The following is a 26,331-nucleotide window of genomic DNA, read 5'->3' on the forward strand; positions in this document are numbered from 1 at the left end:
TCAAAATCGCGATTCGAATCGTAGGATTGTACGATCCTACGATCCGGATAAGTAAAATCGATCCAGATCGCATTAGAATCGCAAATTTCATTAATCTATGTAAAATCGAGGTAGGATCGGTAGGATCGTGTAGGATCGTACGATCCTACGATCCTACCTCGATCCTACAAATTTTTTCTAATTTGTGAAATATGATACTCCATTTTGCAACTAAATGAAAACATTTGGGGTAGGCTAGTAATTTATCAAAGAATTGCAGCCTTTAGTTGCAATGTTTTAACAATTTTTGCCTCAAAGTCAAAAAGCTCCGTCAAAATAGCTTCGGTCTTCATCATCTTCTCCTCAAGCAGCCCTTTCTCCTTTGTCGTTTCTCTCCTCCTGCCCAAATCCCTAAATTAAACCATCAAACCACCACGGCAGCATCTCTTACCAAAAAACCAAGTACTAACAAAACGAAATCTGCGTCTTCTACCAAGAACCCACAAGTTACAGTCGAGAGCTTCAAGGTTCAAGCTTTAAAGCATCAATCTCCAGCCTCCAACACCCATTGCTTCGGTAAGAATATCAAGCTACGAAATCCTCCGTTGCCGCCGGATTTGGGCCGTTTCAAGCTTCAAAGCTTGAAGCTCCAGCACCCATTCTTCTCCAATTTTCATGCTGCCAGCCTGCCACCACACTGAAGTTCAAGCACCAGCACTTCAATTAAAGTCACATGTTTAACGAATAGCGGACAATACATTCCCAACCCCAAATTTGAGCAGGATCCGTTGTTGGAGGGAACTCCAGATTAGTTCTGACCATCCTCCCTGTAAATGTTTGACCTTTCGCTCTCAAGCATTTCCTTTTCGACATAATTATCAAGTTCCTGTTAAAGAAATTGAGCAATATAATATGGTTAAATTTTTTTTTACTTTATATGATAATACTTCATGTAATTAGTTCCCGTCTTTAAACCCAATTTCGTGTCTTATTGTTTCGTTTTATTTGTTGCAGAATCTACATGTTTTTCTATTCGACAAAGAAACGAAAAAGGGGCCGAGAGAGAGAGAGGAAACCAAGAAAATTAGAGAATGTAGTAAAATTTTCACATTTTTCTTATTAATCGCACTCAAATCAGACAGCACATAAAACACTAGCAATTTCTTTAACGTTGATTAAAAAAAAAATTTCCATGGCTGGCTCCTGATTCCTCTAACTGGATACTTATAATAATGTATTTTGTCTGTGAGGAAAATTTTCTTGTAGGCGGCATATCAAGAAGAATTTGCCATGAAATGGCGGCGGACGCAAAAGAAAAATGAAGCAATGAGAGACAAATTATTGTCCAAGCAAGTTCACAAACACAAGCAAAGGAAACTCTCTCTTAATTAATAATTATCACTAGTCCATTTGGACCCTCCTGTTTGTGTAAATTGTGAATCATTTGGTTTTAAGACTTGAAATCATGACATATAACAGGTTTATATTCTCTTTTTTATTACTTGTCAGATAGTAAGTAAAAAATGCTATATATTTATGAGTAACTTATTTATTTGACATATTTTAGGATGTACAAAATGGTATATGAATTTCAATTTCATTAATTTAGTAAATTTAGGAGCTTTTGGTGGGATCTTACAATCCTACGATCCGATTCTGTGAAACTAAAATCGATCCTATGTGGAATCCCGATTTTACAAACCTTGCCCGTGACATGATTCCGGTTGAAATTGAACAAATTCCGTCAATTGTCCACTTTTAGCGCAAAATTGAATAGATTAGGGACCAAAATTGATTTTCGAAATAGATTGGGGACTCAATCCGGGCATACACTATAGATTGGGGACCAAAATTACAATTCTCCCTTTTTTTTGGCTTAACTTAGTTGCAATCTTGATTGCTGGCAATTTAAACGAAACTCCAATATTAGACAAAATTTAAAGTTTAGAATTAAAATCTTTTTCATTAAAAATTGGTAGATTTTTATTTTTGGTTTAGAGGAGAGCTCTTAGAGTTCCTCCCACTATCAGGTTCAGAATTCAAATCTTGGATCTGACAGTTGAAGGTGGGAGGGGTTCCCTAAACTAAAAAAGATTGGATTAACTCTTCCTATACTAGTAATATAGGATTTTTTTTAACATTAGTAGGCGCAGATCTATGTCAAATCAGCAAAAGAAGAATTTAATATTGGAAGAAAGATTATTTGGCATAAATTCATACTTGATAGAGTAAAAAAAATTTATTAAGAAGTGTTTGAAAAATTAATCCAAAAAAGTTTAGAACTTAGGTCATGAACCCAGTATAAATAGAATGTAACATATGAAAATTGTCCGGGAATATGGCTTATCTTGGTCCTCAACAATCTTTGTGACATCGTATTCGGCATTAGTTTCTTACATGAAACATTTTATAATTAGCATTACACACTAATGTGTTTGGATACAAAATTATTTTACTTGTATCATAAACATATTTTTCAACTATCTTTTTATATTTCACATATATCATATCACAAAAAGTGTTAAAATAATTATTTTTAAATAATATTTCAAATAATATTATGTCTAAACACAATAAAATCAGCCTCTCATATTTGGCCCCTCCAAATGGGAAAACATACTAGATATGTGATAGTTTCTTAAACTCAACGTAAACAAGGAAAAGATGATATTCGTCCACAACTGTTGTTTGCTTCTCCTATCATATTTTCTGATGAAAACCCAGGCCTAATTTAATGACTACAACCTATAACCTGATGACTTTTTTCACACCACGAAGAGAAAGAACCAGACTACGTGTAAGATGACTGGATTAAGGAAACTGAATAGAAAAGAACAGACAATATAGATGGTTTTTGGGGCCTACAATTTACCTTTAAAAGGCCAATTTGTACATCATGATCATGGTTTCTACTTTTCATTTTTTTGGGTATATATAAAAGTTTTGATAATCGCAATGCTTTTTTGCAAACCAATTTGTTGAACATATGATGTGGAATCGATGTGGTAAACCCTTTTCCTTAAGAAAAAGTTAAGTCATTTTATGGTCTATAGACTAGACATATACCAACTAACGGCAACTGAATATTCAAAATGGTTGATTTCTATTAATGTAAATGATTTGGTGTTTCAATTAGTATATATTCTGTTAATTAGTCTCAATTAGGTATTTACTTAACCAGCGTCAAATAGGAATTTACTTTATATAGATTAATCTAGGTTTAATATATTTAGGAGTGTTGATGGATCCATTTGCAATTTTGTTGAACCTAACCACAAGTAGCTATTCAACAAAATTATATTCCATATCCTAACCCTATTCAATCAGTTAACCACTAAAGGTCTGTTTGGTTCACCGACTGGATGAGATGGGATAATTCATCCTCTGATTATTAATCCTGGGTTGAGTCATCTCCGGATAAATAATCCAAATTATCTAGTCTTTAGTTGGTTCTTGGTTGGATAGAATATGTTGGAAAATAATCCTATCCTATGTTTGATTGGAGATTGGATGAGGGGCAAATTATTCCATTCATATTATATTATTATGTGAGAGTGGGATTATATAATTATAAAAAGTATAAATTTGTATTTTTTGTAAGGAAAAATTAGTCTAAAATTTTATCATCCTATCTGTTAGTCATCCCAGAATGACTAATCCCATCTTCCCCATGAGATTATTTTATTCCATGAATAGGGAATTAATTCGGCTAGGTAGGATGTGTCATCCCATTTATAAAATGCAACCAAACATGGGATGACACAGGATGATTAATGCAATCCTGTATCATCCCATGAACCAAACAGACCCTAACTGGTTAACCTATAGGATAGGGTTGGGTATACAAGATAAGCTAACCCTCTTGTACTTGTAGGAATAAAAGAGAAACAGAATCAGATTAATCAACAAAATAATAGAATAGTGTTCCAAATTAGTAAGAGGGTTTAAGCCTGCAACAACAAAAAAATATCAACAAAATAGAAAATCAAATCACAATAGATAATTAAAATATAAAATAATCTAAACATTTGTTTTCATTTCCTTAGCTTTTTGAAAGCTAAATTCATTTTTTTTTTATCAAGGATGACAGGTTGCTTCACAACCAAACATGTAAGCTATAAAAATAAAAAACAAAAAAAAAAATAGAGTGGTGAAATGGATAGAATTTATGAGAAAGAAAAGAAATTTTGAAGAAAGACAAAAAATAGAATAATAGTGTTAATGAAATTAGTGACAACAAATATAGAAAATGGAAAAAGTAAATCAAAGATAAGGTTAAATATACAAGTTGTGAAAAGTAAAATGCATAATGGCATGGGTTTCGAAATTTAAGTTACTAGTAAATGACTAAAAAATTATGGATTAATCTTTCATACACTGACAGTGTATATACTGTCAGCATTAAATGAATAACAACTATGCAAAATTTGAATTTGAAATTTAATTTTTGCACATGTGTCATGGATCCAACGGTGATAGTGTATGCACTATCAGTGTATATAAGATTTACTCAAAAATTATAGGTTGAGATTTGGATACTTACTATCTTAACCAACCTTACACATATGTAGGTAGGTTTGGGTAACCGCGGTTATATAAAATTGAAAACTATACCCTACCCTAATTTTTGCAAGTAGGTTCGTTTAATTTAACCATTTTGAAAACTATGGGTTGGTTACCATATTTTTTGGTTTTGACCAATTTGATTTTCTCAGTTACCCACTTTTTCAGTTATTTTTTAACACCTCTAAATATATTAGTTGTCTAAATTCATCTTGTACAAGCTTATAAATATAGGCATAGTCCCCTTGTAAATTAATATGAGAAATATATTCGAATTTTTTGCACTTCAATTTGTCCGACACGTTCAATTTTTTTCGGTTGGGATTATTTAAAGTTGAAGTGGACATTTGGGGATTAAAGTGTTATCGTGAATGCATAGCAAGCACTACTACGTATATGAATAGCTGACGTACAATTCATACCTTTACACCTTAAGATAAGCATTTCGTATGAGCTTTGTGACTACCATGTGGAGATTTTGTTTGTGGAACGGACAAAGTCCAACATGTGATGGCTTCTTTGTCTAAAAGTGGCCATGCATGGTGTAAAGGAACGAAGAACACGTAATACCCAATTTCATTAACCTTATTGTGAAAATTATTAGTATGACTTAGTTTATCGATAATACGATGGAAAACGAGTATTATTAATCTTAAATTATGATAGTATTTTCTTTAAGGATTTTTTTAACAGGTGCTCATTGAATGCTTGTTAACACATTTAAAATTCATCTAATCTATCATGTATATTCACTACTAACAATTATTACCTTTTCTCTCATTTATATACTTTCCCTATTTTATCTTATCTGGCCTCCCTTGTACTTATTTAGTTTCTCTAATTAATCTTACATTTCTCAAAATATGATACCTAAAATATATTATAACGAGTACCTAATGAGTACCCGTTACAAAGATCTTTTCTTTAAAATCAACTTAGTTGAAGCGATGTTATTAAACTCACTGGATAGTGACTCAGTTAAACAACTGGGCAAGATAGTGGCTCAACTAAACTCAGACCGGATAGTGACTTAGTTAAACTTGGATCGGTTGGACTGTTCTCAAATATATGCTGACGTCAGTGTGATGTCTTAATTTTTTTATATTTTTATAAGTTTCAAAAATATTGAAATTAAATTTTTGGTTATATTCGGCCAACCATACAAATGTTACAAAAATATTAGGCTTGCAATCAAATATACATCTAAAAATTATATAAAAAATGTGAATTCAAGTCTAAAATATGTCTATTCTCCAAAATTGGTTGAAAAATTAAATTAAAACAAATTATATCCAATTCGAGATCTTTTTATTGGAAATTATATGGCTTTATAATACAAGTTGGAATCACTGATGATAAATTAATAAGATGATAGGGGTGAAAATTTCTTCATTTAGAGATCATTGAAGGAAACGAGTGATTTCGATGTTTACAGTAAGTGGGTGGTATTTTCTCATTCTTATTAATAAATAAAATTTGTATAATTTAGCTAATTCAAATTATATTTCGAGAAAACAAGAGAAAAGTTTGAGAACCGGATCACTGATTTGGTCAGTTTTTGATAGTTTTGATTGGTTTTTTATCAAAGCGGTTTTGTGTTACGACCCAATTCGAAAAGAATGTCAGTTGATGGTCGGATCAGCCGGGGTCTAACAACACTGAGTAGAAGATAGTTTAGGAATCAAATTTCATACTTTGTTTTTGTAATTGCATTTTTATTATCAATTCTTTAAACTAGTTACCCTACTACGTTTCACTAATTAACTAACATTGCTAGTTAATTTTGGCAATTATGCTATAGCCAGAAAGTTATGGTCGGTTACATCAGAAAGCAACTATGCCAACTCAGAAAGTTGCAATCGCATATTGGACAAAAAGTCAATGCTGAGAAAATTCACTAAAGTGGAACATTTGAAAAGCCGATAATGCAATGGGATTAGTCTACTAATTACCAGAGTTTGTCCTCTTTCAATGTATTTTGTAAGTGCCATATTTTTTGTAATTTCATGTCTCCATTACAAAATGAATTTGAACTGCTGCATTGGCGTTCCTTCATTTTCGCTATATGGGAACTTTCGTGAATCTGAGCTCCACTAAGCAAATTTAGCCTTCATTTTCTTGACTTAGCATCTGTCAGACAAAACGTTTCATGTTTACTAGAATTCGTATGTAGATATGCACACAATTTCCCACAAAATAATTTTTTTTCACAATAGGATATGATAAAATTATCCCTAGAAAGATGATATATATATATATATATATAATTTGCACACTAAGTCAAATTCTAGAAATTGAAGTGTATGTCATGTTTTATATAATCTTTTTTATTTTCTAGATTTGTTAAATCTAGTAATTTTTCAAATTAGTTATATTTGTAATATATTCAATGTATTTTCAGTTATTATTGCAGATCTCATGGGATGAAATACTATATTTTATATAAGAAGTGAAACAATACTATGTTTTTTCAATTTTTTGGCATTAGATCCACAAGGAGTTAATATATCATAACAAATACATTGTGAGAAAAAAAGTTAAGGATTTTGAAGAGTACAAGATATTTCAAACCATGACAAGAACTTTTAGATGGTTAGACAAACCAAGAAATTTTATACGTTTAAAAAGAGTATTGATTATGTTCCGCTACTTCTTTCCGCAATTTAAGAGCAGAACTAATCCAACCGTAGGCTACTTTAGCGGTAGTTTCTGTTACCAACTACTACCTGAATTTTATTTAGAAATCATTTATCTATATCTCAATTTGGGAAAGCCAAGCATGTGATTACCAAACTCTCTCTTTTTTAAAGCAGTTTGAGGACATTATCTTGTAAAAATTCCAGTGTCTCATCACCTTTATCCTGTTGATGATCCAAAGCTGAGTCATGCAAATAAAAGTTAAAGGCCAATGTCGACTAACTATGGCCCTATATAAATGTAGTGCCAAACGAAACATGTAGGCATCAATCACCAAGACTGGTTACAGAAGTTCATTGAAGTGTACAGTGAAGTACTAGATAAAGATAGAACCATGAAGAACCATCTTTCTGATCAAGTGATCCATATTTCAAGAAGCTCAGTTGCATATTTACTTGGTCAATCCACCAAAAGTATATTGCCCAATAGCCTTTCGGATGAATATCCCAAAGTTGAACAAGGTAACTACATAGTCAGTTCTTTCTCATTAAGGATCCCTAGCACATACTATCTGTATATATCAGGAAAAATATACTGAGTAACTTATTTTCTTGGATTTTTAGGTGATCCAGAGTTATTGATCAGCAGCAAATATAGATTCAGCGTAAAATTGGACAATTTTGCAAAAAGCATCCGAGAGCATGGTAAGGTTACATCATACATCTTTGATTAAAACAGTGGCTTACAAAATCCTGGAAGCATTACTTCACGTTCACTGGCTTCATTTTTCCTGTTTCCTCACTTTTTATTGAGACTGTGCATGAATCTTTATGCATACTCTTCTGTCCATTTACAACTTTGCAGTTAGATTGGCTCCAAAGTTAACAGAGACAGTCAAGGGGAAATTGAGCCTGGGGAAAAGAATTCTTCAAGTAGGTGGTGTGGAGAAGGTCTTCAAGCAGCTTTTCAGTGTTACAGACTGTGAGAAATTGTTGAAGGCTTCTCAGTGCTATTTATCAACAACATCCGGTCCAATTGCAGGGCTACTTTTTATTTCTACTGGTAAAGTTGCTTTCTGCAGTGAAAGATCAATTAAAATTTTTTCTCCAACTGGAAAGCAAATCAGAATCTACTACAAGGTAAATGTTTTAGTCTTTCTATGTGTATCTCAAATATATGTCAGATGATCATCATTAAAGTCACTAAGAAGATTTTTGAATGTACTTTGCAGGTTTCAATCCCATTGAGAAAGATAAAGAGAGCAAGTACAAGTCAGAATTTGAAAAAACCATCACAGAAGTATATAGAAGTAGTTACAGAGGATAGTTTTGAGTTCTGGTTTATGGGATTCTTAAATCATCAAAAGACCTTAAAGTTCCTTCAGCAAATGATGATATCTCAAGGCTCAAGCTTATTAACTGACAAAAGCTAGTGAAGAATTACCAAGTCTTCTTGATCCCCTCTCTTGAGATGTATACATTGTAAATGGTGTTAGGAAGAAAAGAATTTTTGGGGGAGATATCTCTTCTATTTCACACACTTAACTACAATGATATATAGCCTATTTATAGGTTTACAACAAGGTATGGTACAACGAATCTATACAAATATTCAAAATGGTAACTAACTTATTCTATCCCTATCTAATCCCTAATTGATATATAATTTACATTAAAAAAGATAACTATAGTCAACTCACTCCAACAATCCCCTCAAGTTGGTGCACATATATCATGCATGCCTAACTTGCCAAGTGAGTTGTAGAACTTCTTGATCTATATAGTTCTTGTAAATATATCGGCCAACTGTTTTTCAGACTTCACCGATGGGAATTGTATCACTTTATCTTCGAGATTTTGCTTGATAAAGTGCCGATCTACTTCAATGTGTTTAGTGCATTCATATTGAACTGGATTATGACTCATATCAATAGCTGCTTTATTATCACACAACAGATTCATTTCTGACTGTGGAGCAAAGCCAATATCAATCATCAGCCTCTTGAGCCACATGAGGTCACACATACCCTTAGCCATTCCTTCGAGTTCAGCATCTACACTAGACAATGCCATCACCTTTTGTCTTTTATTCCTCCAAATAACTAAGTTGCCACTGACAAAGATGAAATAGCTTGATGTCATATTCCGATCAATAAGGTCCCCAGCCCAATCGGCATCAATGTAACCATCGATATTGATATAGTTATCTTTGAAAAATAAAAGGTCTTTTTCAGGAGACCATTTCAAATATCAGAGGATCCAAAACATAGCTTTCATATGCCGATTATTAGGAGAATGCATGAGTCTCTCAAAGGAATGATGTTGGCTTTAGGTTTTCACCCATCTTTTGTTGATCTTATTTCCAGTTGTTTCTCTACTGTTTCGTATTCTTTTCAGCTAAACGGTGTTCAATTTGGTTATCTATGAGCACAGCGGGGCATTAGACAAGGTGATCAAATTTCTCCGTATTTATTTCTTATATGTGCAGAGGCTTTTTCCTGTCTATTACAAGAAGCAGAGGCTTGTGGTAAATTGTCAGGAGTTCAAGTAGGTCAGAGTGGCCCCAAGCTTTCTCATTTATTATTTGCAGACGATACTTTATTATTTGGCAAAGCTACCCTACAAGAAGCTTGACATATTCAGGATATCTTGCAACTATATAAGGAAGCTTCTGGGCAAGAGATCAATCTTGAGAAATCAGCTGTGGTTTTCAATAGTAACACAGATTTCTCAACCCGACAAGATATCACTCAGTTCTTGAATATTAAAGAAGTGGTTGCACATGAAAAATATCTTGGTCTTCCCACCATTATTGGACGCTCCAAATGTGAGGTATTCTCTTCTATCAAGGATAGAATTTGGCAACGAATTCAAGGATGGAATGAACAACGGTTATCAAAAGGGGGATGGAAATAAGGCTAGACCAATTCATTGGGTTAGTTGGGATAAACTTTGCAGCCGAAAAGAAGATGAAGGAATTGGTTTTAGGCAGCTTAAGACTTTTAATCTTGCATTGTTATCTAAGCAAGCGTGGCGTATTGCTACACAACCATCTAGCCTTCTTCATCGGGTATATAAAGCTAAATATTTTCCCAATACTGATTTCTTCCAAGCTCAAGAAGGATCATGGCCTTCCTGGTCTTGACGCGGACTATGTGAGGTCAGGAAGTATATAGAAACAGGAAGCAGATGGTGAGTTGGTTCTGGCCAGTCTATCAAAATTTGGAAAGATAGGTGGCTTCCACGACCATCAACTTTTAAAATTGTGTCGCGGTCTACTACATTGCCGGAGAATTCCACAGTTGATTGCCTAATAGATTACGAGCGAAAGACTTGGCGAGTTGACTTATTGCAGGAAATTTTTTGGCCTGAGGAAATTGAATTAATTCAAAGCATTCCAATTGGAGACATTCATAATAGGGATAAGCTAATCTGGCACTTTTCAAAGAATGGATATTTTACTGTGAAGAGTGCATATCACTTGATCAAGCAGCGATCTTCTAATTGGGAGAATTTGCCATCAAGTAGTAGTACTCTAAAGCAAAATGTTTGGTCTCAGCTTTGGCACTTGAATCTTCCTGAGAAAATTAAAATTTTCTGATGGAGGGCATGTAAAGATATACTGCCAACCAGCACAAAACTCAATACTAAAGGGCTCCATTTAGATACCTCTTGCCCTTTATGTCTCATTCCAGTTGATGATATTGATCATACCTTCTTAACTTGTCCTGTAGCTGTGCAATCGTGGGCGCTTAGTTTCTTAAGCCAGAAGGTTCAACTGCAATTGGCTGATCATATAACATCCCGGCTTCCCAACCAGCTTTTGCAACTATCAAGCAAAGAGATGGAATTGGTGGGTGTTATTCTTTGGAATTTATGGAATAATCGGAATGGAGCAATCTTTGATGGGCCCTACAGAGATCCTCTTAGCTTGGTCTCCCTGTCCATAGCATTCCTGAATCAATTCCATGAAGCAAATTCCAAATACGCCTACCTCTCTTCAATCAAGGTTATCAATAGGTCATTGGATACAACCCAATGCAGGTTTTGTTAAGGCAAACTTTGATGGAGCTGTGTTTATGGACGATAAATCATCAGGGGTTGGTGTTATTATCTGAGATGATAAAGGAAGTTTTATTGCTGGCCTCTCCAAGAAAATTCCTGGGATATTGGAACCAGAAGTGGTTGAATCATATGCGGCCAAACATGCTACTCAATTACTACAATCTTTGGGTTTCAATAAGATCGTTTTGGAAGGAGATTCACAAAAAGTCATCAAAATGCTGGACCGTTTGGAATCTGACGATTCATCATGTGGCTTGTTGATTGATGATACCATTGTCTTATGTCAAGATTTCATGTGTTGGGAAGTTTCATGGATTTCTAGGTCGTTTAATGTTTCTGCTCATAACCTTGCTAAGTATGTTGTTAATCTTTCAGATTCTTGTATATGGAAAAACTCTCCTCCATCTTTTATTTGTTCTGCACTTGTTGCAGATTCGATCACATGATTAATAAAATTATTCTATTTTATTATCAAAAAAAAAAAGGAGAATGCATGAGTCAGATGACAACACTAACAACATACATATGCTATAGCAGGACGAATATGAGTCAGATATATCAGCTTACGTACTAATCTCTGATATCTTTCTTTATTAGTTGGCTTCTGATCTGGGTATTCTCCAAGTTTGTGGTTCTAGATAATCGGTGTGTCGGTAGCTTTACAATCCAACAATCCAATTTCTGCTAAATGGTCAAGTACATACTGTAGTTGAGATAGGAAGATGCCTTATGTCGATTTTATCACTTCAATTCCCAAAAATATTTGAGACTTCCTATATTTGTCATCTCAAATTCTACTACTAACCGATCTTTCAACTTAGAAATTTCCATTTCATCATTCCTTATGATAATCATGTCAATGACATAGATTATTAGAGCCATTACCTTTTTAATCTGACATTTCAAGAATAAGGTATGGTTTGCATTACTTTGTAGATAATCGTACTTGTTCATAACCAAGGTAAATCAGCCAAACAAAATACGGCAGTAATTGTTTCAATTCATAAAAAGCTTTCTGTAAATGGCAGACAACATTTGCTTTTGGAACTGTGGAGTATCCAAGTGGAATATTCATATATATCTCTTCTTCAAGGTCACCATGTCAGAAAGCATTCTTCACATCAAGCTGATGCAACGGCCAATCTAAATTGATTACAAAAGACAGTAAAACTCTAATTGTATCAAGTTTTGTCACTGGTGAGAAGGTCTTTTGATAATTGATGCCATAAGTCTATGTGTATCCCTTAGCTATGGGCAAGCTTTATGTCAGTCAATCGATCCATTAGTCTTGTACTTTATTGAGAAAATCTATTTGCAATCCTTCTAGAAGTGGAACTAAGGCCCATGTGTTATTTTTCCATAATGTCGACATTTCATCTTCTACAATTTGGGTCCAGTTTGAATCCATAAAATCAGCATGCACTCTATTTGGAATATCAGCCGATAACACTTTGTATACAAAGGCCTCTAGAGATTCAAATAGTCGATAAGTTGACACATAATTGATAATGAGATATTTGGACTATTTTACATGAACTTCTAGAAAGTTCCGATTTGGTGGCTTTTTATAGTTAGATTTGTCAGACAACACATATCTACCAGTTACATCCAAATCAGTAGTAGATAAGGGTTGGCAGAATTACTTAACTTAGGAATATTCTTAGGAGAAGAATGATCAGATACTAAGGAGGGAGGGGTTATATCAGCTGCATCAACATCTAAAGTCATATCGACAGCAACTTCCTAATGACTATCTAGAGCATCATCAGCACTAGAAGTCTTTTTACCATTAGTCATGTGTGGATCAGTGTTGTCACTATTGGTCATTAGTATATCGATTGGCAAATTGGCAATCGGTGAGTCATACAAATCGTTGGTTGTTGGTGAGTCATGCAAATCGGCATCAACCTTATCAGGAGTTAGCCACGATGACCAGGCCAATTTTGCTCTTCGCTATCCTGTATCTCCCTCTAAAGTGTAGAATTGGATATTGATGATGAAAGAATGTCTCAGATTCCAAGAAAGTAACATCCATTGTTTCATACATCTTTTTGGTGGTTGGATCATAACATTGATAACCTTTCTTGTGCACAACATATCCCAAGAAGATACAGACAGCACAAGGATCAAATTTACTACATTGATTCTTGTGCAAATGTACAAAGGCCGCACACCCAAAAACTCGAGCTAGAATCGTTAACACCAATGGTAGTGTTGAGAGAGGGCCTGCAGTAGAATCTGAAAATCAATGGCGTTTGAAGGCAACCTATTCAATAAAGTGGATTGCTGTGGTGACTACATCAGGCCAATATTGATGTGAAACATTCGTATCAATCAGTAGGGCACAAGCTGCTTCTAATATGTACTGATTTTTCCTCTCACCACTCCATTTTACTGTGGGATCTGAGGATAAGAAGTTTCATGTATGAGATCGTTAGTATTGAAGAGATCCTGTAACGATCAATTATCATATTCGCTGTCATTATCAGACTGGAGAATTTTGATTTTAGCTGAAAACTATATATGAATCATTGAATAAAATGATTTAAAAGCATCCAGCACTTCATTATTATACTTCAATAGATACAACCAAGTCATCTGAATACAACTAACTACAAAGGTTACAAACCAATGAATACCAGTAGATGAAAAGGCCCCAAACATCAGAATGTGCCAAAACAAAAGGAGTATTACACTTATTAAGATTGATAGGATAGGGGACTCTATGACTTTTGGCCAAAATACAAGTCTTACATTTCCTATCGGAAACATTAATTTTTGAAAACAAATGCAGAAAGAGGAGCTTCATGTATCAAAAGAGGGATGGCCTAGTCATTGATGCCATAACTAGATTTCTCGCTCTTTAGTATTATTGACGCTTCTCATTTGATTTGCTCTACCTGGACTGAAATCAACCATGTAGTACAGATCCTCTCTCCTAGTACCATAACGGATTATCTCATTGGTGAGAATATCCTAAAGAATATAAAAGATTGGATACATCAACGATACACAATTAAGATCGGCTGTTGTTTGACTAACAGATAGTATCTTATTTGATAAGGAGGGAATTAATAAGGTATCAGGTAGAGAAAGAGATGATGATAAAATAACAGTCCTAGCCCCTATAATTAGGTATTGAACACCATTGGCATTAAAAATCGTTGATTATCTCAACTGAGTAACAGATGAAAAATCATTCAAATCATATGTCATATGATTGGTAGTCCCTGAATTTACAATCCAGTCACTATCTCGTCCATTAAGGCTGCATATACCTTGATGCTGATAGGCCGTTGAGGTATCAACAGAAGGGATACAAGGCACTTGCATGGTATTAAGAGCTATAGCTAATGCCACTGAATTAGTAGTCATTGTAACCATTCTTCGAAAGCTTCCATTTTGATCAGCTGCATTCAATTGATTAGTTTGTTGATTTTGTCCTTTGCGCTCTTTCCACCATGCGGATACGCATGCAGTTTGAAACACATATCTTATGTGTGTCCCTTCTTGCTTCGGTGAGTACAACTGTCTTACTTGATTGGCACTTTGGTTTGAGGCAACATAATCAGCCCATCTTTCACTCCCTTGCACCATAGTAGAGTCGATTATGTTATCTCTCCCTGTTAACATTATCGATTGTCTGCTGTCTTCTCACTGGACACAGGCATAGCCTTCTTCACTATTGGAAATGGTTTCAATCATATCATGTCACTACAAATCTTATCCAACTGTTATCTGATCCATCAAGGAAAATGTATACCTACTCTTTATGCATGAAAGAGTTATACCTACAACATCGGTAGCATACTCTATTGGATTTGGTCGATGGAAGTCAACATCTCTTTACAAGTCTTGAAGGTCATTGTAATACTTCTCAATCAGCCCTCTGCAGATCATATAACTAGGATGTATCAGTCCCATTAAAGTTTGTTGTGGCAACTGCATCCCATACCACTTTTGCATTAGGGTAATGGCAGAAGTTCTTGATCAGGAATGGATCCATGTTTTTTACCACACATCCTTTCACTATCAAGTCTTCAGTTCATCAATATCGGTATGCAGGATCTATCAATGAAGGTTGAGAAATTTCATCATTAATATATCACAATTTGTCCCTACTCGAGATATGCATCTCGACAACTTGGGCCTACAAGGCATGGTTGGTGTCATCGAACATGATGCCAATATTTGCCACGGACGAATCACTGCTTGGTGTAATCTTCTGGCTTCTGACCAAAACTTTTGTCGTTCGTGCAGTAAAGTCTTCTAAAATAGAGGCAGTTTCACTATGTTTTGCCATTTTGGATGATTCTCCCATGGTTCTTGTTTAGAGATCAAGGTTATATCAAAGTAGGCACTTGTTTAGAGATCAAGGTTATATCAGAGTAGGCATTTGAGCAAAAGTTCTAAAATCCCTACTCTCGTACCATGTTAAGAAGAAAAGAAATTTTGGGGGGAAATATTTCTTGTATTCACACACTTAACTACAATGATATATGCCCTATTTATCGGTTTACAATAAGGTTGGGTACAATGAATCAAGATAAATATTCAAAATGGTAACTAACTTATTTTATCCCTATCTATTCCCTAATTGATGTACATTTTAATTTTTTTTTAAAAAAAGATAACTACAACCAACTCACTCCAACAAATGGAAATAGCTGTGATGATGGAAATGCACTCTATAAATATTGTAATGCAGGACAACTCTTGCAATAACTAAAGTTTTTTGAGTTTAATCTTGGCGGATACTGCATAGTATATCATCTTACCTTAGTGCAAACATTATAAGCAAAAACGTTATAAGCAATATCATGAAATGGTTTTGCTCGTACAAAAAATTCAGGGTCAAGATTTCACATATATTCCATTTGTGACTAAAAATTAATCAAGATCCTAACAAGCAATAATGTCTCCTTTTGTCTGCCAGCATGAAGCAAAACTTTGCCACCTAGATTCTGTGCTTCTTAGGAATAATTGATGACAATAAATTAGTAAAGTTAGCAAACAATATTTATGGTTTTTTACTTCAAAATCATGTCAATTCTGTCATGGTGTCGTAATACCATATGGCTGTGATTCTAATTTTGTTTTATTACATCATGAAGCAACAGTATGCTAAAGCTAATCAAGCATGTCAGTCTCAGATCCTTTTTCAAGTACAAATTGAGGTCTATGACTACACCTTCGTTTGAAGATGATTACTTGAAGAAGCCTAATTAGTAGAACAAAGCCTAAAGTAGTATCACTCGATGTAGTAGCAAACTGGAATCATCGCTTTGGAAGAGTAAGATTTTGGCTTTCACGCAGATGTTTCATTTGCCTGACCAAGTAAGAATCATCCAACATATATCTGTTGAATCTCAAACCTTAAGTAGCCACGTTTTATATCCATACTCCTTATAGAAGTAACATGAGTCTAAAAGTGCAAGTAATGTAAATAGAATTTTACCTTATTTTTTTTATAATACCTAAAGTACCCTCCACATAATAGCTGTAATGCATTTTAATAATTATGAAGAAGTGAATATCAATCATGTTGATTAACCATTGCAAAACTTGTTTATATATAACTGAAATAGCACCATGAAACAATTAAAATCCATCATTAAGAGTAAGCAAACAAATTAGAAAAACTCCCTAAAATTGAAAAACAATAATCAAATGACATAAAGTGAACAAACGAATTAGTCAAAAAGTTGAAAAGGACAGCTTAAATGACACCAAAGAGAACCTTCAGGTGCTATTAGTATGAAGGAGGCTAAATTGCTTGTGTTTGATTTGTTTGGTGAAATTAGACCAAATCCATCCAGCAAACAATTTAGAAATCCATCGCCAATGGAGGAGGAAAAGAAGAAGAAAAAAGAAAGTTAGAATAAAAATTACTCCAACCCTTATCCATCAAAACTAAGAAATATTTAATAAGTCATTCAGATGAACTATTGCTGGATCAAAATGCATTTAGAAATAATGGGCCAAACCATAGCTAGAATATATATATAAGCGGCTTAAACTATAAAATGTCCCCAGAGCTGACTGACTCATATTCAGTTTGAAATTCAGATATTATGGATTTTGGATTATGTAATAACATAGATTATATAATTGATGGATATTTCATATTATTATTAATTTTTTATGGTTAGAATTGTAGATGCTCATGTATCAAGCCTTGCATGTTGGGTTAAAAACTAATACGCAGCCTGTTACGCCCTTGATTTTGGGGCGTAATAAGATAGAGTTATGAGAAGTGAGAATGTTCTTAAACTCATTACCAATTCGTCCATAACTTTTCTTTCCTTCTCCACGCAAATTTATAACCAGAATCCAGCCTAATCTAATTACTACAACTATCACAAATAATTTTGTCAATTCAGGAACAAGAAGAAATCCAAGTTCAGGGTCAGAAGGATAGGAGAGTTTTGAAAAAAAAAGAAGTTACCTTTAAACTTTAAAGTACGCCTAAGATGAGGGGATAAGTGAACATGGATTTACGTGGATCTTGTTTTGGAGTCTACAAGTTACCTTTAAACTTTAAAGGTCAACTTGAACATCGTTCTTTGTTTCTACTTTTCATTTGATTGGATATATATAAAGTTCTGTTGCTGGCAATCCTTTTTGGAAACTAATTTGTTGAACACATGATGTGGAACCGATGTGGTAAATTAACTTTTTCCTTAGAAAAAGTTAAAGCATTTTATGGACCATAGAATGGTCACATGTCAACTATGAACCAGTAATAGAATATTCAAGATGGTTGGCTTCAGTTTCTTTGGTTTGTATGTATGATAAATTAAAGTTGAAGTGGCCATTTGGAAATCAACGTTACGTAGTGAAATGGATAGCAATCAACATTTTGATCTTTATATCTGAATAGCCGACCTATAATTCATAGCTTTACACCTTAACCATTTTTTATGAGCTTTTGTGACTTGCATGTGGAGGTCTTGTTTTATTTGTGTTTTCGAAAAGTAGCCATGCATGGTGTTGTCAAGGTTAGATGATATATCATTTAAGGTCTAACATGTCTGAAAAATTTGCAAAGCATAGTTGCTAGGTGAGATATTTCAGAAAATTACACTGTATATTGTCAATTTAAATGTGATTCCATCTCTCTCATTATGCTTGGAAAAGAATGTGGAGTGTCAATATCATTAGCCATATTGTAATTACATTAGTATGCTTTAATTTATCAATAATAAACAAGAATCATTGACCTTTACAAAAAATAGGAACAATTTCAGAAACCTCCCATGAAGTTATTGACAATATCATTGACATCTCTGAACTTCAAAAACATATCACTGGCCTTCCTAAGTTTTTTTGTAACTTTGTCACCCCTTTCTAAAGCATAATATTAAAACACTCATTTTGGGGATGAAGAGAGTGTCACATTTCAAAATTGCACTTTAGTTGTGATCCCTTAATTGTTATGCCAACCAATGTAACTCCTCAACAATTGAAAACTTAACAAATTTGGTTCATTAATGGGTAATTAAAAGTCTTTAATGGGTTGAGAGACCCTTTAATGATTTTTTTGTCATAAATTGGATACAAAATATTAAACACACAAAAATTCTAAATAATTTGTGAAACACATAAAACTCACCCGACATACTTTACAAATAAAGAAAATAAATTTTTGCACCTTTAAAACGTCTCAAAGAAGTTTTAAAGTTTAATTTTAAGCACTTTGTCGTTTTGTTATTTTCAAGCCAATTCAGTTGGACCAAAAAAGTTTGAAGATTCTAAAAATTTTGTAAAATTCCTTAAATTTACCCAGTACGCACTTTGCATTATTAATTTTTTTTATTTGGTGCCCTAAGGCATATAGCAGATCAAAAAATAAAGGAGGCCTGATATTAAAGTTTTAAAATCACCATCCACCCCTTGAACTATAAGATGTTCTTAGCAGAAATTAACTCTTTTTGCAAAACAATAACAAGGCAAATTTTGTATTGTATGTCCTTTAGGGCACTAAAAGGACAAGCTATAGAATTTTTTTGACATCTAAAATAAACTTTTAGTTGTCTTTTGGTACCTTTTTTTTTGGATTTTGGTACCTTAAAAATACATGTTTCTCATGATACTGTTGCTATATTTTGTCTTCTTGGACTTATATGTTCATGTCTTTTTTTTTTTAATGTTTTTAACCTTTGAGTAATATACTTGTAATGTTATAAAATGGTAAGACAACAAAAGGGCAATAGTGGAAAGAAATTATCTTGTCTAGCAAAATGAGTATCTTAACAATATATTTTGAAATAGGATTAGAAAGTTACACAAGGTTACAAGTAGGGAGGCTTGTGACATTTTTCAAAGTTCAATGGTATTAAGTGATATCGATAAAAAACTCAAGGGAAGTTTTTGAAATTATACCAAAAAAGTGTGATCATAGTACTTTGAAATCCACTTAGTACAAAGATGGCCCAACTTAGTGATAGCTTCACTGCTAATTAGGGGTGGGCAAAAAAACCCGTTGATCCGAAATCCTGATGAACCTGATCCGATCCGATCCGATCCGAAAAATAAGATATTCGATCTAATTTTTCTTAGCGAGGCAAATGAGGGTCGGGTACCCACAAAAAATGGATACAGATATAGATCAGAAAAATAAAAGCCTGCGGGTACCCGACCCACAGGGTATATTATATAAATATTAAAAAATTAGGGGTCATTTTATAAATTTTATAATTTTTAATCCTAAGTGTAAGTGAAGTGGCTTAAAGTCCCAGTACCATATTCTAATCCCATATGATCCATTTCTCCTCATCTTGTCTGAAGAAAGCGAATATTCTCGGTGAAGCCTGAACCAAATGAACAAAATGAAGAAAAATTTGTGAAACTCTATCATAAAAATTGTTCATCCCTTTCATCTTTTTCATTTTTATTCTACCTCTATCAATCTTTTCTGCAAATTTTTCATCAATTCAATCAAAGATTTGTATTTGGAGCTCCAATATTTTGTTAGCTAGATAATTAAAAAATTTGTGTCTTTCATTTATTTATTTATTTGATTTATTTTATTGCAATTACGTCTCTTAAATTTGTCTCTTTTATTTAGTGCAAAAAATTTATTTTTCTTTTTCGTTACCTTTAATGCCATAAGGTCTATTCCAAAGATGTAAGGAAGTTGGGAAAGATTTTCAAACTTATTTTGGTTATACTTTCTCCAAAAATAATTAGCTCTGTTCAATTCTTTTCCGGACTTGATTCCATAATCGATTCATTTGGGATGCAGTCTTGTACCATAACATTCTTAAGGAAGTTGGAAAAATTGCCAAATACTTATTATCCTTGTATTTGTTATGTTGTAGAAGGATGAAATGTGTGAGAATGGTGGTGTACTCAAAATTATCATAAAATTTCGTTTTGTCTATTAGATATTGTAGTTCTAATATGTACTGAATTTATCAGATCGGTTTGATTGTTGGATGAAATATGTGAGAATGGTGATGTATAGATTTTGATTACAATATCTCTACCACTATTAATTGGAAAGCAGGTTTTTTTATTGGAAAACATGTTAATTTATAGTGGAAAGCAATTTTTTTATTGAAAAATAGTTTTTATTTTTAGGGGCGGGTACCCTATGACCCGCTCCTTTTTTTTTTTTCAGATACCCGAGTAACGGATACTCGAAGACATTAGGAGCAGATTAGGGTCGCAAAAAGGTTGATCCTATATATTAAGGTTAGATCAGTCAAATTATGTTAGGGGTGACTACCCGACCCATATGCCCACCCCTACTACGAATATTATCTAATTTTGGCAGTTATGGTAAACCCATAGTTATGGTGTCCTGGTCGATTGCATCAGAAAGCAACTTTGCCAGCTGAGAAAGTTACAATAACACATCAGCAGAAAAAGTCAATGCTAAGAAAATTCGTTAAAATGGAACGTTCAAAAAGCTAACAAAGCACTCAGATTTGTTTAGTTAGTAGACCGGATATAAAAAATGCTTAATCGACAAAAACCCAATGTTGCATCATTACTTTTTTTTGTATGCACTCCTATGTCTAGAGCATGCCTTTTTTCCCTTAAATAGATTTTGAAAATTTCAGAATTCTTATAATTTGATGTCTCCATTTTTAAAGGCGTTAGGCGAATTTGAACTCCGTTAAGCAAATTTGATCTTCATCTTCTTGACTTAGGACTTGTTCTCGACTGATTATATTAGATGATTATAGATTCTGATAATTATCTTTTCTAATGTTTCCTTTATTTTTTTGTCCTTAAATTATAGATTTTTAAATAACCAAAACACCTAAAATTCATAATCAACCGAAGAGTAACTTTTTCGGGTTCTAATTATTCTTTGTAATCACTTTTTATAATCTGGTTTTACAAAATCTAAAATAAACAAGAACAAGGCCTAGGCTCCTTCAATCAAAATGTCTCACCATTACTAGAAGTCTAGAACTAGTATATGGATTAAGTATACAATTTCTGACAAAGTTCTACATTTTTTGACAATAGCATATGGCAAACTTATCACTACACAGATGATGAATACAGTTTGCACGTTAAATTTAAAATCAAGAAATTGAAGTATATGTCATCTTTTATATTACCCAGTGACTAAGAAGATTGCATTCTAAAAATAGTTAACAAGACATTGGCATGTATAAGGAATTATTTAATTCTTAGATCCATAAGGAATTATTTTGTTATAGTATGACATTGTGAAGAGAAAAGTTAAAAGGTTTATGGAAGAGTATGTGCTGATTCAACCATGACGAGATTCTGCATGTTCAAAAAGAGTATAGGTTATATACGGGTTATATTCTGCTGCTTCTGTCTACAGTTGAGAGAAGAATATCCAAGTACCGGGTACAAATGTCAGCAGTTTCGATTACCAACTACTACATGAATATTATATAAATCTTAGCCATCAATAGCTGAAATTAGGAAAGCCAAGCATGTGATTACCAAACTTTCTCTTTTTTAAAGCAGATAGAGGACGTTACCTTGAAAACATCCATGTGCCTGTGTCTTATCTTTTGTGTCCCACTGGCAGTCCAAAGCTGAGTCATGCAAGTAAGAGCTAAGGCCACTATCAACTGCCTTTCGCCCTATAAATAGAGTTCCAAAATAAAAATGTAGGTATCTATCAAGCAAAAACTCTCTCCAGAGGAAGTTCATTGCAATTGCAGTTGCAGAGTGCAATACTAGGTAAAACCATGAAGAATCAAGTCTCTAGTCAAGTGATCCAAATTTCAAGAAGCTCAGCAGCATATTTACTTGGTAAATCAAGAAAAAGAATATTGCAGAATGGTCATTCAGATGAATATCCCAAAGTTGAAAAAGGTAAGACATATTCTGTTCTTTCTGATCAAGGAACCATAGCAGATCCTATCAATATACATCACGAAGAATATACTTATCAACTAATATTATTGGATATATATATATATATATATATGTAGGTGGAGTGGAATCATTGATCAGTAGGAAATACAGATTCGGCATCAAAATGGACAATTTTGCAAAAGGCATCCGAGAGCATGGTAAGGATACATATTTAATTGACTTAGTGCCATACTGAAATCCTGGAGGGATTACTTCACATTCAGGGCTTGATTTTTCTATTTACAGCTTTTTATTGGGATTGTGCATGAATATTTTGATTCATATTATTCTGCAATTACCTCAACATTTTCTTAAAACTTTGCAGTTAGATTGGCACCAAAGTTAACAGAAACAGTCAAGGGGAAGTTGAGCTTGGGGGCAAGAATTCTTCAAGTAGGTGGTGTGGAGAAGGTGTTCAAGCAGCTTTTCAGCGTCACGGATAGTGAAAAATTGTTGAAGGCCTCTCAATGCTATTTGTCAACAACATCAGGTCCAATTGCAGGTCTACTTTTCATTTCTACGAATAAAGTTGCCTTCTGCAGTGAAAGATCAATCAAAATTCCTTCTCCAACAGGAAAGCAACTCAGAATCTATTATAAGGTACTTCTTGCAGTCTGTTTATGATGATCTCAACATATGTGGGATAATCTTCAGTAAAGTTACTAAGAAGACTTTTTGAATGTGCTTTGCAGGTTTCAATCCCGTTGAGAAAGATAAAGAGAGCAAGTGCAAGTCAGAATTTTGAAAAACCATCACAGAAGTATATGGAAGTAGTTACACAGGACAAATTTGAGTTCTGGTTCATGGGATTCTTAAATCTCCGAAAGACCTTAAAGTCCCTTCAGAAGATGATGGCATCTCATGCTCACTGACTAACAAAAAGTCGGTGAAGCATCACCATTTAACAAGCCTTCACACCCTTTTTTCTCTTGAGATGCATAGATTGTACATGGAAGATAGCAAAATCTACTTGTAGATATTGTAATGCAGGATTACCAATTATTACCAAAATTGTAATGCTCTTGTGATTAATAAAGATTTTGGAGCATGATGTTTGTGATTAGTATACTGCATAGAGCGTCACCTTACCTTTCTGTGAAGACTACAAACAATATCATAAAATAGCTTTGCTCGTACACGATTGATTGATGTCCTTATGTAAATTGAGATTCTATGCTTCTGAGATACAATTGATCACAAAAAACTAGATCAAGCGAAGTTAGGTAACTCTAAAGTTATCAACTCTGTTAAAGATGATTTTACTATCTACTAATGCAAGAAAAATGGAGTTCATCTTTCTTTGTAGATCTCTACTACAGCACAGGGAGACTTCTGCCGGTTGACAAACTTTTAGTTATACACTTGTTTTTTCTGGGAAGCAGAAGCAAACCTTCCTAATATCATAAAGCTGTCATGCTAATTTTGTGTCTCTACTTGATGAAGCCACATTGTGATAATCCTCTCCGTCACACATCAGGGACTGTGGATAACAAAATCAAATGTTAGAGCTAGTCAAACTTGTCAAATGTTGGAGCTTTTAAGGCAAAAATTGGGATTTGAGGTCCATGACTACCCCTTCATATGAAGCTGATCACTAAAAGAAAGGTCCTTACGAGATGCATATGCATTAAGGATATGGATATACGTAAGTGGAACAGTGCTTAAACTAGAATTCCCCAATATGTGGCAGAATAGTATTATTACTTTGGTTGCACGAGATTTTGGCTTTCATTTGGAAGTTTCCTTTGCCTAAGTAAGCACTATCCGACATATGCCTGTTGGTGTCAAACATTAATACTTACTATGTTGGATCCTTAATCCAACATTGGACTTATATATGAATAATTATGTGTTGCAAACTGTCAATTAAGGTTAAACCCAATTAAAGTGATCAAATATAATTTGGGTTTAATGTATCTAATAGGGTGTGGGTCTTTAATGTGTAGAGATTTAAGGGCTCTTATTTCTATGATGGGTTGAAATAGGGTTCCAAAAGGTAACAGGAATGTTACCTATAAATAGGGTCATGATTTCCAGGTCACACGTATTCTTATTTTGTCGTATTCTCTAGTGCCACAAATATAGTTTTTTCCTGATATCCTGTCGTCAGGAAAGATACCAGAGAGATACTAAAGGGCTCTCTCTAGGTTTGGTAAATACGTGTTAACCTGGAAGGTCACCTCAAAATCTCTAGGGATTCAAGCACCAGTTCATCAACATGAATCAAGGTATGTTTCCGCAATTTTTCCTTGTTAATTTATTTCTTAATAATCGCCATATAGATTTTGGGTTTAATAGGTGATGGCGTTCACCAAAGGTTAATTTAAATAACCACCCTAACAAGTGATATCAGAGTCCATATGGTTGATCATTAGGAAATAATTTGGATTTAGTAATTTATAGTAATTTTACATGGCTGAAAATTGCAAGTCTTGGTAATTTGCTGTGTAAATTCAGTCACAGTAAATTTGCACGGCTAATTTAGTAATTTGCAAGCCTTGGTTGCTGATGGCTTTATAATTGCATGCCTTTTGTTTTCGGCCTCTGACTCATAAAAAGGGGGGGGGGGGATTCATGGTCAGAACTATGATGCTTTTGGCCTTCGGTCAAACAACTCAATGCTTTTGATTACGTCAATGCTTTTGATTACGTAAGTCTTCACACGGTTTCAATCTATGTTCACTAATTGGTAAGTCAAGTGATGATTTACGGGGGACCCACAAGCTACTTGTTTTCTGGCTTCGGGAAATGGTTCGGCCTTTTCTCCACTGTTAATGATTAAGTTGTCAAACTATGATGCAATCCAGTAGATGTTACTGTGCTCGTTTTTAAATAGCCGAGAGTTTCTCAAATAAATTATTGATATGGTGATTTGTGTCTTAAATCTTGGATACACAACTTGCCATGTTTTACCGTAATTAGTATTTTATTTTGGCTTGCTTCCTTGTATAAGAAAATTTGCATATATTTCTATGTTAAGTAAATTAGGATTTTTTTAATTTAAGTGAGCCCTAATAAAGTTAAATAGGACATTTAAACCCTATAAAATCCATAAGTGTGGCCCATTAAATATGTAGTTTTTATAAAGTACTTATGGATTTCAAGAAAATTTGTTGGGTTTGAATGCTAATTTTGGGTCAAATTATGGATATGGACCTTTGGTCCAATAAGTCATGATTTAATTTGATTGATTTGACCAAGTTTTGACCAAAGTTGACTTTGATCAAAATTTTTATTTAATTTGGATAATTTTAAATTTGGATATTGGTATGATTATATATATTTTGGAATAAATTAAATGAAATAATATGCCACCAAAATGACCTCTATTATGGAAATGAATTTATTTTAAAATATAATTAGTTGGGTACTAGTAATTTTATGAATATTGATCGGCCCAAATAAAGGTCAATATTTAATGAAATTACATGTGCACTTGTGGTAATAAACATGTGATAATTATTCGGCTTTTACATGTGAATTATAAATTGGTCCAAAGGAAAATTTATTTTTGACATGTTATTATTGTTAGTGTTTATTACTGCGCCAAGATATCACTTAAAAGTTAATATTTTGTCCAAAGATAAAATATTAATGGAACATCGGTATCTTGAGATGGGGTTACCATTATTTAAATTTATTATTATTTTGGTTTATGTGAGCATAGTTTTAATTATTTTATATTTTCTGTTCAGTTGCAAATGATCTTACAAGTATTACTACCAACATC

General features: G+C 33.6%; 2 protein-coding genes across 2 annotated transcripts; both read left to right on the forward strand.

Annotated features, from left to right (window-relative positions):
- The first annotated feature begins 7,507 nt into the window (after window positions 1-7,507).
- On the forward strand, window positions 7,508-10,724 carry LOC113718001 (GEM-like protein 4). Its single transcript, XM_027242889.2, has 4 exons — window positions 7,508-7,700; window positions 7,803-7,883; window positions 8,044-8,318; window positions 8,411-10,724. Exons 1-4 carry the CDS (start codon window positions 7,574-7,576, stop codon window positions 8,609-8,611), a joined length of 684 nt encoding a protein of 227 aa, XP_027098690.1. The 5' UTR covers window positions 7,508-7,573; the 3' UTR covers window positions 8,612-10,724.
- An 11,641-nt stretch (window positions 10,725-22,365) lies between these two features.
- On the forward strand, window positions 22,366-23,664 carry LOC113718832 (GEM-like protein 4). The gene is made up of 4 exons (XM_027243751.2): window positions 22,366-22,559; window positions 22,679-22,759; window positions 22,927-23,201; window positions 23,294-23,664. The coding sequence occupies exons 1-4, from the start codon at window positions 22,433-22,435 to the stop codon at window positions 23,471-23,473; spliced, it is 663 nt and encodes a 220-aa protein (XP_027099552.1). The 5' UTR covers window positions 22,366-22,432; the 3' UTR covers window positions 23,474-23,664.
- The last annotated feature ends 2,667 nt before the right edge of the window (window positions 23,665-26,331 follow it).

This window comes from Coffea arabica, chromosome 11e, assembly GCF_036785885.1.
Source record: "Coffea arabica cultivar ET-39 chromosome 11e, Coffea Arabica ET-39 HiFi, whole genome shotgun sequence".
NCBI classification, from domain to species: domain Eukaryota; kingdom Viridiplantae; phylum Streptophyta; class Magnoliopsida; order Gentianales; family Rubiaceae; genus Coffea; species Coffea arabica.